This window comes from Dipodomys spectabilis, unplaced genomic scaffold (assembly GCF_019054845.1).
Source record: "Dipodomys spectabilis isolate Male_0828 unplaced genomic scaffold, ASM1905484v1 ptg000018l, whole genome shotgun sequence".
NCBI classification, from domain to species: Eukaryota; Metazoa; Chordata; class Mammalia; order Rodentia; family Heteromyidae; genus Dipodomys; species Dipodomys spectabilis.
In genome coordinates, this window is record NW_024870695.1 from 14,984,719 (window position 1) to 14,999,589 (window position 14,871).

The 14,871-nt window shown below is 39.8% G+C and overlaps 1 protein-coding gene across 1 annotated transcript in view; it reads right to left on the reverse strand.

Moving 5' to 3' along the window:
- Positions 1–14,871, reverse strand: part of Skap1 (src kinase associated phosphoprotein 1) — a 271,966-nt gene that overhangs the window by 211,239 nt on the left and 45,856 nt on the right. Inside the window, exon 4 of the mRNA XM_042674137.1 lies at positions 12,816–12,917. Within this exon, the coding sequence (XP_042530071.1) occupies positions 12,816–12,917 (102 nt within the window). The remainder of the gene's footprint in view (positions 1–12,815; positions 12,918–14,871) is intronic.

Genomic DNA, 14,871 nt, shown 5'->3' on the forward strand with positions numbered 1-14,871 from the left:
ATCAAATAAACAGGCACTTGCAGTGGTTTATCTAAGACTTTCCTCTTCAGCCCTCCCCTCCAGCCCAGGCAGCTAGCTGTCGTGGCTAGGTAATTCCCCTTTGAATGGGAAGTATCATGGACTGTGATAAAATACTCAGGGACCAGAGGAGATGACAGGGGCAGAGTGAGGTAAGGATGAAGAGATCTAAAATTTATGTAGTTTGGAAAAATGAAGACTCTGGGGATAAATGTTCAGTCTTTAATACCTTCTAAAGGTAACAATATAAATGAATTAGGGGAATTATGCAGTCTCAGAAGATGGCATAGGAAAGAGCAATGGTCTGAAACTAAGGAAGGAAAAAGTTTAGGTTAGACTTGAAGAATAAATTAATAATAATAGTTGGGTGGGAAAGATGTCCTACAAAGGAAGGATCCAAAGCGTAATCGCTATATGTGATAATTAATTAAATGAGATATTAGTAAGAATGATGTGGATTCATTAGAGGACCAGATGAGATAACTCAAGTAATTCTTTTTCCTAAGCTCTGACAATCTCACTATGTTCTCCCTACATTCTCGGGCATTCACAAATGTCTTTCGATGAAGATAATGATCATTTGTAGAGAGGAAAGTGCATGATCCCAGTTAACCCTATGTTTTATTAATAAAATGAAGTCTAGGGTTTTATTGTGAGATTGCATAATTATAAAATTATGCCTATTTTTCCCAGAGAATTCTATGAAAATATGCTATACTATATAAGCTATATTCTAACCGCTTATAAAAATAGCTCCACAAACTGGATAATGACTTTCTGTAAGTGGAAACTTTCACGAAGGCACAATTCCCTCATAAATCCCCATCTTTCACAAACCAGAGGACCCATTCCACATAATCTTTATTTCCTGCTAGGCTAATATATTTAGGCTTAAGCTACTGAGAGGCCACCATAAAAAAGGCTGTCATCAAAGTCACAAAGGCAGTCTAGAGCAGAAGTGTAATATAGCTTGTAAATTCAATAATCTTTTCCCGGTAGAGCCTAATATTCTAGACTAACAGGTGCTTTAGCATTGTCTTAAACAGCATTAGTAACACTTTTCTTTCAGTGCTTGGGATGGAATGCAGGGCCTCACCCATGTTAGGCAGTGTTCCACCACTGAGCTACATCTCCAGCCCATACTATTTTTTCTGTATTTGAAAAGTCAGAGTTCTGGGCTGGGAAGGTGGCTCAGTGGTAGAGCGCTTGCCTTGCATGCCTGAGGCCCTGGGTTCGATTCCTCAGCACCACATAAGCAAAAAAGAAAAAAGCCAGAAGTGGCACTGTGGCTCAAGTGGTAGAGCGCTAGCCTTGAGCTGAAGAGCTGAGGGACAGCGCCCAGGCCCAGAGTTCAGGCCTCATGACCAGAACCCCCCCCCCCAAAAAAAAGTCAGAGTTCTATGTTAGGTCAATAGAATATATAGTTAATAGAAAAAAAAATCAAACACTCCAAAACACTAAGGCTTGAAATTGTATGTATCTACTTGGCCAGAAGGAGTTATTTTATGGTTACCAAAATCTCACACATTTAAATGAATAATAGGCTTTGAGGTTAAAAAAAAAAAGGTCAATAGCTTTGGAACTTGAGGAAAGAAAAAAATCTAATGGCTAAAAATCATGCTGAGGATCTGCAACTCTAGAATATTAGACATATGCGCCCTAGGTAAAACAGACAGGGCCAGGGCGATTAATCTTCCATGTAGAGATGGGGGCTGGTGGGTTCACACCTGTACTTCACCTGCTCAGGAGAATGAGATCTGAGGATTGCCGTTTGAAGCCAGTCCAGGCAGACAAAACAGAGGGACTCTTACCTCAATTAACCACCCAAAAGCTGAAAAGTGGAGCTATGGCTCAAGTGATATAGCACCAGCCTTGAGTAAAAAAACTAAGGAACAGTGTTTAGGCGCTGAGTTCTAGTCCCAGGATCAGCACCCCTCCCCTCCCTAAAAAAAAGCCTTTTATTACAAAACAAAGGATATAGTTAACTATTATGCATTTATAGAATCTAAATATAAGGAAATTAAACATGGTATATAAGATTCATTCAAATCAAATAACATACAAAGGCATAAATCCCTCCCCATTTTGTGATTTATTTATCACACATACATATTAGCAACCAAACACACTTCTAAATCGTTTTGTCACCACTAAAATGACCACACTAGCATCTTCAGTAATCATATACTCAAACACATTGCCATTAAACTTGTTGGCTGGTTTAGAATTTGAAGAAAAACACAAAAAAATACTTGAGCATTATGTAAAAGTTGAGTCTCATCTGCCAAGCCTCTCATTTAAAAATCAACTAAAAGCCGCCACTGTTATTTTACCATTAATTCTAGCGGAAACTCAATAAATGTCTGACCTTTCAAAGAATGGGTATTTATTCATACTCCCAGTCTGGAAAAGACTTCCAAAACCACTTTGGCCAAAAGCCAGGTCAAATATTATTTTAACTTCCTTCCAAATTACTACAAGTCCAGCCAATTGGTCTTTTCTGCAAACTCTGTCCCTGTTCATCAGATCTTGATTAGGTGCCATACATTTTGCTGTGGGAGTGTCTAAATGGTCTCTCTTTAACTCAATTGTTTTCTCATTAAGGGAAGGTAACACTCCTCTTCATCCTCCACATATCTGGCCACTAAACTAGTGATTGCATAAGGGCATTCAATAATGGAGTTATTCAATAACTAACTCTTCGTTAGCAGTATATGAAAATCTATAATGTGGACAAAAAGGCCAAAAAAAAGGTAACTAATTACTTCTACATCAAGTCAATTCATAGATTTATTGGATTTTGTTCTAATTATAGTCGTTAGCATTTATGGAGCCTTTGGAAATTCTTTTTAAAATGTACAGCTCCCAAGTCATACTGGAAAAGGGATAAGAACATATGTAGGGAAGAGAAACATGAGTTTCTGAAGAACTTTAATGAATTTTGGGAAAGCCAGGTCAGGCCTCCCCCAAGGCCATTTGGATGCCCTACTAGAAAGCATACTGAGACCATGCAGGTAAGAGAACTCAGGCAAGATGAGTGAACTTAGGCAGGTGAAGAGACTCAAACCGTCAAGGGAACTCATGCAGGAAAGGAAACTTCTGTGCTGTAAGCCAGGGGACTCCCTCCCCTACAAAGGTAGTCTTGGGTGTAATCCTGGGGCTTCATCACTAGTTCGCTAGAGCACTGAGACACTTGGCATGTTTAAAATTAGGTTTCCTCTTGGGTAAAACAAGACTAGGTTAAGTGACTGCCAAGGCCCGTTCCAGCTCCAAAATTCCATCACTCTACATAGAAACTTGAGTTACATTTACAAGACATTGTTTTAGTAAATGCTCCATTCTGGAAGACAGCCAAGCAATGGGCACGTGTAAGAAGGCTTTCTTTACAGGGCTCTGGAAGAAGGTTAGAGTCTAAACACTGACCCACAGCAGAATGTACAGAGCCTGAAAGATGAAAAATGGCTTGTTCATAGACAGATAATTGTTATTGTTTTTTTAATTCTTCACAAAACATGTATAATCCACGGTAATCATTTGTTTAAGTTATATAAATGACTGTCAACTTGGAAACCCAGTTTGTCATCTTCATCTGTGATTTATACCAGACTACATAAACGATATGATGTCTTAGATCTAATAAGACATTTATCTTCATGAAGGAGGCCCTGTGATCCCGAGTGACAGCTTACTTACCCTTATCAGTTAGCCTAACACCGAGGCCTGAATTTCTCCCAAGGACCTAGAATCTGATGGACTCACCTGAAGCCAGCAAAAATCTTGTTCAGAAATCTACCCTGCGTGTGCAAGTGGGTGTTTGACTGGGGAATGGATTATCGGGCTCCCAACACATAACTTCCATTCATGTTGACAGGAGTCATGTGCTTTTATTAAAGCAAAAATAGATCTCCAAGCTAACAACAAAGATGAAAGCAATTGTCTGAAGAATAAAACGAGGATGAGATGACTGCTTCTTTGAATGTATGTGTGCGTGAAGTATATTCACTGACAGACTTTTACAGAGAAACTATCTTGAGTCATTTTCATTATCTTCATATTAAAGGATAAAAAAATGTGAAATGCTAACTATGTTCACACAATTTATGTAACTAAAAAATATACATGAAGTTGGGTGCTGGTGGCTCACGCCTATAATCCTAGCTACTCAGGAAGCTGGAATCTGGGGATTCCAGTTTGAAGCCAGCCCTAGCAGGAAAGTATGGGACTCGTATCTCCAACTAACCATCAACAAAAGCTGGAAGTGAGCTGGGTGCGGGTGGCTCACACCTGTAATCCTAGCTACTCAGGTAGCTGAGATCTGAGGATCGCGGTTCAAAACCAGCCCCGGCAGGAAAGGCTGTGAGACTCTTATCTCCTACAAACCACTAGAAAGCCAGAAGTGGTGCTGTGGCTCAAGTAGTAAAGTGCTTGCCTTGAGCTGAAGAGCTGAGGGACAACACCAGGCCTAGAGTTCAAGTCCCATGACTGGAAAAAAAACCTGGAAGTGTAGGTATGGCTCAAGTGGTAGAACACTAGCCTTGAGCAAAAAAGAAAAGGAACAGTACCCAGGCCATGAGTTCAAGGCCCACTACTGGTATCAAACACACACATACACACAAACAGAGAGAGAGAGAGAAAGAGAGAGAGAGAGAGAGAGAGAGAGAGAAAGTAATACTCTCTACCCCATCAGGAAGAAGGAAGCAAGTGTCTCAGTGTTTTTAGGTTATCAATTCTTTCCATTTCTATTACCATTGGGACAAGGGTGCTAGGTATTATGAGCACTGGGCAATCAATGATTGAACATGCAAGAAGGCGTCTAACATTGCATGTGAAGGCACTCTACAATATGCACATTTTCCTCCAAAGTTGTCAGCAGGATTTTACTGGAGATTTATCCTGATCAATGAGGTCATTTACCTCTAATCTCTGCATCATTAATTCACATACCTCAGTAAACGTTGTAAAGCGCTTGTTTATTTGCTCTATGAAACAATATAATTTATACACTAAAACCAGCCTTTAGTTGCCCACCACAGCAAGGATTTCCAAGTGGGGTTTTGAGCAAGTATGTTTTTATTCACTGCATATAAAGACTGTCAGGAGGTATTCTAGATTTAGCTGAAAACCCCAGCCTCATAAGAGAATGTTATTATACTTAGAAGTAGAAGTTCTAGAGATGGGATTTCAGCTCATGCTTTTTAAATGAGTAGAAGTCTCTATAAGTACCTAAAAATATAACTTTGAAAATGTAAAACAAAGCAAAAAAAAAAAAAACCTGAATAAGCATACAGCTGTAATCAGAAAATTTGGCATAATCCTCCCAGGAGACAAAAGAACACAGGAGCTATCAGAGAGCTAAAGAATATCATTTACAAATGTAAAAAGATAAGAATGTGTTCAATAAAAACTTCAGGAAAACACTGAAGCCTGCCTAGACCTAGCATTATTATCACAACATAAAGAAAGGCTCAACAAAGTCTAGAGAATCAAAATAATATTGACTGCAATCTTAAATTGTAGTGTGAGAAGATAAGAAGGCAATAATAGAAAGGCAAATCTAAGAAATTCCTAGAGACTACTACAACAAACACATCAAAATTTAACCAGAACAAAAATAATATAAGTGCTTCTAAGTAACCCGTAGATTTAGGGCAGCAATTTTTACAATTATCAGGGATAATTTTATAAAGGAAATGACAAGGCACTTAGAATGAGATTATGAATTATAACAAAAGCTACGCATATGAAATTTTGTGGGAAGTTAGGGAATAACTTTTAACTGTGGCTAATTTTATTGTAAAATGAGCATTAATTGGAAAAAGGAAGGAGAGACATGGGTTGGCCCGCCCATAAAAGATGGTTAGCTAAAGACTCTACTAGGACCCAAATCCTTACAAGGATGAGATGTGTCATCTGAAACTGAGTCAATTCATTTCTCTAAGCTTCATTTCTTTACTTTCAACCTGAGACTCACAGTATCTTCCTGAGTCAGCTTGAGAATTAAAGGAGATAATTCACAAAAAGCATTTCATGGGCTGGGAAGGTGGCTCAGTGGTAGAATGCTTGCCTTGCATGCATGGGGTCCTGGGTTCAATTCCTCAGCACCACATAAGCAGAAAAAGGTGGAAGTGGCACTGTGGCTCAAGTGGTAGAGTGCTAGCCTTGAGCTGAAGAGCTGAGGGATAGTACCCAGGCCCAGAGTTCAGGCTCACTACCAACAAAAAAGAAAAAAAAAAGAAAAAGCATTTCATCATCTCTTCTAAGTCCTACATTCCATGATTCTAACTTAAATTCTAGCCACAAAATTCTAGTCAACAAATTAAGTCTGCACTTTCATTGTATAATACTAAAATAGTCTGTTTAAAGTATGCCGGTGGCTCATGCCTGTCATCCTAGCTACTCAGGAGGCTGAGATCTGTAGCCACAAAATTCTAGTCAACAAATTAAGTCTGCACTTTCATTGTATAATACTAAAATAGTCTGTTTAAAGTATGCCGGTGGCTCATGCCTGTCATCCTAGCTACTCAGGAGGCTGAGATCTGAGGAACATGGTTCAAAGCCAGCCGGGGCAGGAAAGTCCTTGAGACTCTTATCTCCAATAAACCACCAGAAAACCAAAGTGGCACTGTGGCTCAAGTGGTAGAGCCCTAGCCTTGAGCTGAAGAGCTGAGGGACAGCACCAGGCTCAGAGATGAAGCCCTACGACCAACAACAACAACAAAAAGTGTATTAAATTCTAATGTCTTCTTCCCACTATTAAAAACAAAAGCCTACCGCCGTGGTTAGTATTGATGCCGCTGTTTGTTTTTGTTGTTGTCTTTGGGAGGGAGGGCAAGAGGGGGAGACAAGAATGGAGGGAGGGAGGGTGAACAAATGCAGTCAGGGTATTCAGTAAGCAACTATGTAGAAAATGAACTTTGCAACTTTCAGGCAGGAACGGGACGGGGAAACTGGGAGAACGCGAAGGAAAGAGGTGATGCTGTCCAAGATGGGTTTTACTCATTACCTGACTTAGGAAATCAGAACCCTTCTGTACCTCTCTTTAATGATAATAACCCCAAAAGAAGTTAAATAATGTTAAACAGTAAAGTCACAGGAGAGACGGGGTGGGTGGGGGCGGGGAGTGAGGGAAGGGGTGACATTGTCCAAAAAAGGAATGTACTCATTACCTGACTTATGAGATGATAACCCTTCTGTACAATAAAACAATAAACACGGTCATAACAATAAAATTATGATAACAAAATTAATTATACAATATATTGTGAATCTATGAAATATAAAAGATATAAAGCATATTATAAAAATAAGAATACGGTTGTATTTTCAAAAATAAAGTAAACTCAAACCCAAAATATAAAAAAAAATTAAAACCCACAATGATCAACAAATCCCTAAGGCTGAGGATTGAACTCAGGACCTGGGATCTACCACTGAGTTACATCCTCATATGTTATTCAGAGTCTCAGATCCAAAACTAATTTCTATTTCAGAACTGAAATGAAAGCAGATAAATGTAAAAATTGAAAGTACTAAACATAACACTGTAAAAAAAAATCCTCTTCATTTCTAGAATTTTCTTTCTCTATCTGAACAAAGCAAATGCATGGAGTTGAAAATGGCCACTACTGGTATTTCTACAGGCTTACCATTTGTTTTAATTAAACCAGTATAGACTACATTTATCAGTTATTCATCATTATTTTCATTATGGCTCTTCTCCAAAGATAGTGACAGGCCTTTACTTTTCTAGTTATTTCCCATTTTGCCTGAGAATACAAACCTTCTCTAGCCTTCAACAACCTGTTGTAAACACAAACTCTAAATATGTTCTCATTTTTCTCCAGAGATATCTGTCCAGTGTTTTCCTAATTAGAATACAATAATGTCTAGTAAATATTACACAGCTTAAATTTCTTCTAAAATAATTGAATTTTTTTCTCTTTCTTCCAGAAGGAGTCACTCTACCCTGTTTATAAAACAATCTCTTTATCCAACTGGTCTCTTAACAAGAGGGTGAGATAAGAGTTCCTCCTTATTATTAATGAAATATGTTTACAGCTGCATTAAAACCTATTGTATAATTTGGACACTGAAATCAGCCATCTCTTGAGTGTCTTAATTGTCTGGTTTTTGGATTTTTTATTGTACTCAACGTTTGCTACTAACATTGCCCTCCTCAGTAGGGCAGGAAGTACTCTTTTAGGAGATCTAGAGGGTAACTCCTCGTTGGCAAGTCTGTGCTCCAAGGGTGGGGCTGTTGCAGTGAGCAAGTGTCTGTAGGGCCTGGCCTGTCCTTGGATTGTGCTCATTTGCAAAGGCAAAGAACTGTAAGTAGGTAGCAGCAGTCTTATTTTTATGCACAGTTTAGTCTGTAACCTTGGTTTTATTTATTTATTCTTTCTGGGCACCTGGCTGGAATCTATATCCCTCTCTCTTTGTCATATCTATAAAGACATGACCCACGCTGGGAAGGTGGCTCAATGGTAGAGTGCTTTCCTTGCATGCATGAGGCTCTGGGATCCATTCCTCAGCACCACATAAGCAGAAAAAAGAGGGAAGTGGCACTGTGGCTCAAGTGGTAGAGCGCTAGCCTTGAGCTGAAGAGCTGAGGGACAGCACCCAGACCTAGAGTTTAGGGCCCACAACCGACCAAAAAAAAAAAAAGACCCAAACCCAGCATGCACTCTGGTCATTGCATCTCAACACAAATGTTATGGGTAAGTGGTCTGACCATGTGTGCTTTTATAATTCTATCTTTAGGACACTGTTCTGCCAGAGTGGTGGGAGATGACAAAATGGAAATATTTTAACTTTTTGGGCTTGAACTCTGGGCCTGAGTGCTGTCCCTCAGCTCTTCAGCTTAAGACTAGCACTCTACCACTTGAGCCACAGCGCCACTTCCAGTTTTCTGGTAGTTTATTGGAGATAAGAGTCTCACAGACTTTCTTACCCGGGCTGGCTTTGAACCGAGATTCTCAGATCTCAGCCTCCTGAGTAGCTAGGATGACAAGCATGAGCCACCAGCGCCTGGCTATTTTGACTTTTTTAAAAATAAGGATAAAATCCCAAAGGCCTGAAGTAATGGTTTTAACAACACACCCGAAAGGAGAAGATACATTTTCTTCCTAAAGAATTGCTGTAGCGATCTCACCAGCAACTGGAGACAATAACTTGATATTTGCTCATTTGTCTACTTTGGGCATTTCTCCAAGGAGACAGGAGTTGGGGCTACGGCTTGCACAGTGCCACGGATTATCTCTAAATATGTACTGTTCAGATCCTAAATCCATAGCATATCAAGGGTTAGTATTCTGTATAAAGGGAAATGTAATGAACATGGGGTAACATTTGCTCAAGGGCTGAGTGTGTGTGTGAGTGTGTGTGTGAGTGTGTATGCACACACATGTCAATACTAGAGCTTGTACTCAGGGCCTCATGCTGTTGCTTGGCGTTTTTACTCAAGGCTGATGCTCTACCCCTTGAGCCATGCCTCCTCTTCCAGCCTTTTGCTAGTTGACTGCTACTAAGAGGCTCATAGACTTTTCTGCCTTGGCTGGCTTCATGCCATGATCCTCAGATCCTGAGTAACTAGGATTACAGGCGTGAGCCAGTGGTGCCCAGCTCAGTTTTGATAGCTCTATAACCCTCTTTTCATTTTCGTAATAACCTCAGGGAAGGGAAACAAACATTCCTCTTGTCTCTTATGCCATAAGCACTCAGACCCTGTACTAGATTCAGTACTTTGCAAAGTCTTCTTTTGCCTCTTTCAACACCAGTTTTTTATTCAGTGCTAGGGCTAGAACCCAGAGCCTCATGTGTGCTAGAATACTGTTTTAGGTGAGGCTTTCTCTTCAACTCCATTGACATATTTTTTTAATTTAAACATCCTATTTGTAGTTGCATAATTAGAACCAAAATATCTGAGATCGGTAAAATATGGGAGATCGGTAAGGAAGCTAAAATGACGAAGTTCAGAGCCTCTAAAACCAAACTGCGTAGGTATAAATCCTAGTACTGCTACTAATTGGCTGTGCAGTCTTAAATAAGTTAACTCTTTTGAGTCTGTTTCCATAACTGGAAAATAAGGTTAATTCTACTATCCATCTCTTAGGACCATTCTGAGGGTTAAATGACGTATGCCAAGTGCTTTGGCCACAATGCAGAGCACATAGTAAGTGCTCAGTAAATACAAGCTTTCCAGGTTCCATATATCCAGGTACTGGGTGCTCCTAGGAGAGAGTTTGGGCCATTTTTCTCTATAATACAAAAAAAGACCCAGACTCCTAGTTTCTTTTTTTTTTTTTTTTTGTCGGTCGTGGGGCTTGAACTCTGGGCCTGGGCTCTGTCCCTCAGCTCTTCAGCTCAAGGCGAGTGCTCTACCACTTGAGCTACAGCGCCACTTCCGATTTTCTGGAGTCTCACGGTCTCTCCTGCCCGGGCTGGCTTTGAACCGCGATCCTCAGATCTCAGCCTCCTGAGTAGCTAGGATTACAGGCGTGAGCCACCAGCGCCAGGCCTAGTTTCTTAATTGCTATACAAATTTTATTTATAGATTTTTTTCTACATAAGATTTTAGCTATTCTCACAATTCTTACCTCAAGGATATTTGAGGTACTGTTACAATATTTTCTCAATCTTCTTTTTATTTTATTTTTGAGACTGTTAATACTATTTATTCTATTCTGGTTTGGACTTGAACTCTTGACCTCCATGCTTCAGCCTCCTAAGTGCTGGGAATACAGGTGTGTGCTACCACACTTGGCTTAGTGTACTCTTACTATGAATCTTCACTCTAGGCTAGGCTGAGAAATCAAAACACCGTAATGGTTAGAAATGTATAAGGCTTCCCTGTGAGGAAGTCTTATACCAAGAATAAGGCCCACAAATGTTAAGTCGGGGTTCAGTAACATGGATTACACTTACAGGTCTTTCTGGCTTCTTCATGCTCAGCTGTGTTTAGGAAAGTTGGAAATACCAAATAAGTGACCTATGGATTAATGAGGCACTATTGTTCTAATTCTGTCAAGCATTAGATTAATCAAAGCCAAATGAAAGGTTGGTTTCTTCATGTTTTGCACTGTTAATTTTCTACAATTATTAATTATCTACCTAGGTAATTATTAAACTTTCCATTCAAACAGTGTGCTTCATGCAAAACCTACACCAAGAGAGATCTTAGTTTGTAAAGCCCAATTTTTAACCCATAGGTATTAGCAATGTGATTGCTGTACAAAAAACTCAAGCACAACAGAGGTTTCTGGGGGATTCTCTCCATAGCTTCTGAGGTGAAGCTTATCAGTTCAATGAAAGGGAGAAAATTATGACTCATCAAAAGACCTTGATGTAACACCAATCAATGAACAAGTAAAAAGAGAAGGGGGTGGGAAATTGAGATGATCCTACTCTTGATATCTGGAAGAGAAAGAAATGGAATGGTTACAGGTTAATAAAGAGAAAACAGGGTGAAGTTGGTTACCAACTTTATTTCCCAATCCGGAAGAGAAGAATATGTCTCCAAATTAATATTCAGTTTAGCAGCTTCTCTCTACCTTCACCCTGTCCTCACAAGGCATAAGAGAGACTCTGAGAAAAGCACGGGACAGCCATGATGACTGAACCAACCTTCTGCTCATGTGGCCCCATGCCAGGACACCGGGCTTTCCCACTCTTGGGAAATCTGAGTCCAAGACAGAAAGTGGCGGTCTCCAGGCCAAAATCTTTACATTGTGGATCTTAATTCAGGTATTCTCTGCATCCCACGGTGGCACACATTTAATTTTTAAAATAAAAATAATACTTGTAGCAGTTTAATTCTATAACTCTTCACACCCCTAGATAGTTGAGTAAAACTAATGTCCCAGGTAAAGCCGCATGGCAGTTCTGTGTGTGTTTGGGTTTTTTTTTCCCCCTTCTCCACGAATATATCAGTTTGTCAGGGGGAGATCAGAAGTAGGCTGGGCACCATTGGTTCACGCCTGTAATCTTAGCTACCCAGGAAGCTGAGACCTGAGTTTCATGGATCAAAGCCAGCCCAGGCAGGAAAGTCCCTGAGACTTGTATTTCCAATTAACCAGCAAAAAAGGCAGGAATGGAGGTGTGGCTCAATTGGTAGAGTACTAGCCTTGAGTGAAAAAGCTAAGGGACTGCACCCTGGCCTTGAGTTCAAGCCCCAGTATTGGCACAAGAAGGAGGAGGAGGAGGAGGAATAGGAAGAAGAAGAGGAAGAAGGAGGAGAAGGAGAAGGAAGAGGAGGAGGAGGAGGAAAAGGAAGAGAAGGAGGAGGAAGAGGAGGAGGAGGAGAAAGAGGAGGAGGAGAAGGAGGAGGAGGAGGACAAGAAGAAGGAGGAGGAGGAGGAGGAGGAGGAGGAGGAGGAGAATTATCATCTAACAGGCTCAAGGGTCTCAAATGATCCAAAAGAAATTAATAATCCAATTATCATATAGATTAAATGGAAACTCCATTTTCACGCGCCTCCATGAAGCCGAAAGACCCTAAAGATTGGCAGTCTTAAGAGGCTCTCCTGGCTTTTGAGCTACTGTTTTTATAATGAGATCTATTGTGAAGTCTGTCTTCCTGCTCCAGCATGGAATTCCTATTTCCCTCAATCCACTCACTTGGGGAGTACTGAATTACCCAGGAGGATCAGCGCCACAATGAAATAAATAGTTGTTCATTGTAAATGGGTGATGATCAATACAGAGAACCCACTGCTGAACTTAAAATGACAGACGTGGAAGACGGAGGGGTTAAAGGTAACCAAGTTGGGAGCCTTGAAACGCAGAAAGATGACACTCACCCTCATCTTGATAATCTGACCCAAAGGGGGCATCGGCTGCAAGAGGCGGGACATGAGTTATGCTGTGACTGTCATCCGAGCTGTCCTGCCCAACGTCTCCTCCTGAGGATGCAAAAAAACAGGTCGTCTTTGGACATCGTTATAAAGGGATGTATAGCTCTCTTCTGGTATTTGCAAAACAAAACACCAAAAAACAAAAACAAAACGCCACAATGTTTCCTTTACTTGATAAACATGCCCACTACTTATTAACATGAGAGGAAAAAAAAACAGAGAAATAATCTCAAGAATCAATTTGGCTGGATGGGAAAGTTTCCACTCAGGTAAGTCACTAGAACTAAGGAACTGTTTGCTTAGAATGGGAAGAGAGAAATTTCTCTGTCGAACTTAAAAAGAAAACCTAGCTAATGCCCCCTCCCATCAATTACAACCTTTACCCACAATGCCTTGTTTCTCTTTCTACTCCCAAATGAAATAGAAGAAATGACCCAAAGGGTTAACCGGGTATAGATACATATAATATAATGCAGCAAAGTCAATATCCCATCTTTCTCTGAAAAATAAGAGACATAAACACAGAGAACCCACACTTTGCTAGGTTTTTATTCCTATTTAAATCACTACTTGCTTTGCAACCTTAATAAAGTTCTCTCTCTGTAATTCCAGTTTATAGCCTAGGCGACCAGCCTCTTAGGAATTCTAAAAGCCCTAAGAAGGTAATATTTGTTCAGCAAAATGACTTTGATAAAAGGGAATGCATATCCGATACCAAATTATGCAATTAAAAACAAAAGCTAATCCCTTTTGGGTGTTTTCAACCTACGTTGAATTGTATTTTGTAGAAGTGGTCGATGCTATTATGATACTTTAAAAGGCTCAGGCGGAAGAGGTTAGCGCATTCGGAAACCAGAAGACAATGAAAGCGGTACAAATGGCTTTCTTTAAAAATCCCTGAAACAGAGGTTTAAAAAAAAAAAAAAAAAGTCTGCTGATAAAAGAGCCCGGACATCTGCTTAGTTCATTTCACAAACATGAAAAAGGGATTTGCAGCTGAATTTCATAGGATCTCAAATACTAATTTCCAAAGAAAATCACCAATGCTAATCTCAGTAAACATTGTAGGGTTTTGGCCGTGGATTTCAACCAGGGAGCAGTGAAAACAAACAGCTTACATAGAATCTCTATTGCTTTCCTTTAAAGGTTTATTTCCTACAATTAAACTCGAAGGATGGGGAGGATATAAAATGATTTAAAAATAAAAGAGAGAGAATGGTTGCGGCCTCCTCTTCCCATAAATTAGCTGGTTATATCTAGACTCTTCTTCAAATGCTCAGTGGTTAAGTACATGTCTATAATTTAGTTGAACACCTGCAGCTAGAAGACTTTAAAATAAACTGGAGAGATCATCGTAGAAAATAAAATTTGAACATATACAACAGTTACTGGGCTAAAACCAGAAGAAATGTTCTCCTTTATTAATTCTCTGATCAAGATACAAAGCATTACTGTGCAATTTCCATAATAACTAGAAAAAACCCCACCTCAAATGCAGGGCAGAGGGTTAAAAATGCTCAGATTTTACAGCATAGCAAATCCACATGCTCAACAACAATGTACATCAACTACCTGGCTAGAAACTTAAAGTGAGCTTCAGTGTTAAAAGGAATTTTTGTTTTGAGCCAAATCAAAAATCTATAATAATAACAATAATAGTGATTTGATTGGCAAGGAAAGATGCTTTTCAGCTACCATTCTGATCTCAAAACTTGCTGATCATTTCAGAAATCTAACAGATCTCCTACCAAATTGGGGGAAAACAATCATATACATTCTAGCATTTTAAGCATTTTTAAAATGCAGATCAGGAATGGTTTTTGTTTTGTGAGGGTGTGTGTGTGTGTGTGTGTGTGTGTGTGTGTGTGCCAGTAGTAATGCTTGAACTCAAGGCCTAGGTGCTGTCCCTTAGCTTTTTCTGCCCAAGCCTAGCACTCTACCATTTAACTGGTAGTAAGAGTCTCATGGACTTTCCTGCCTTCACTGGCTTTGAATCTTACTC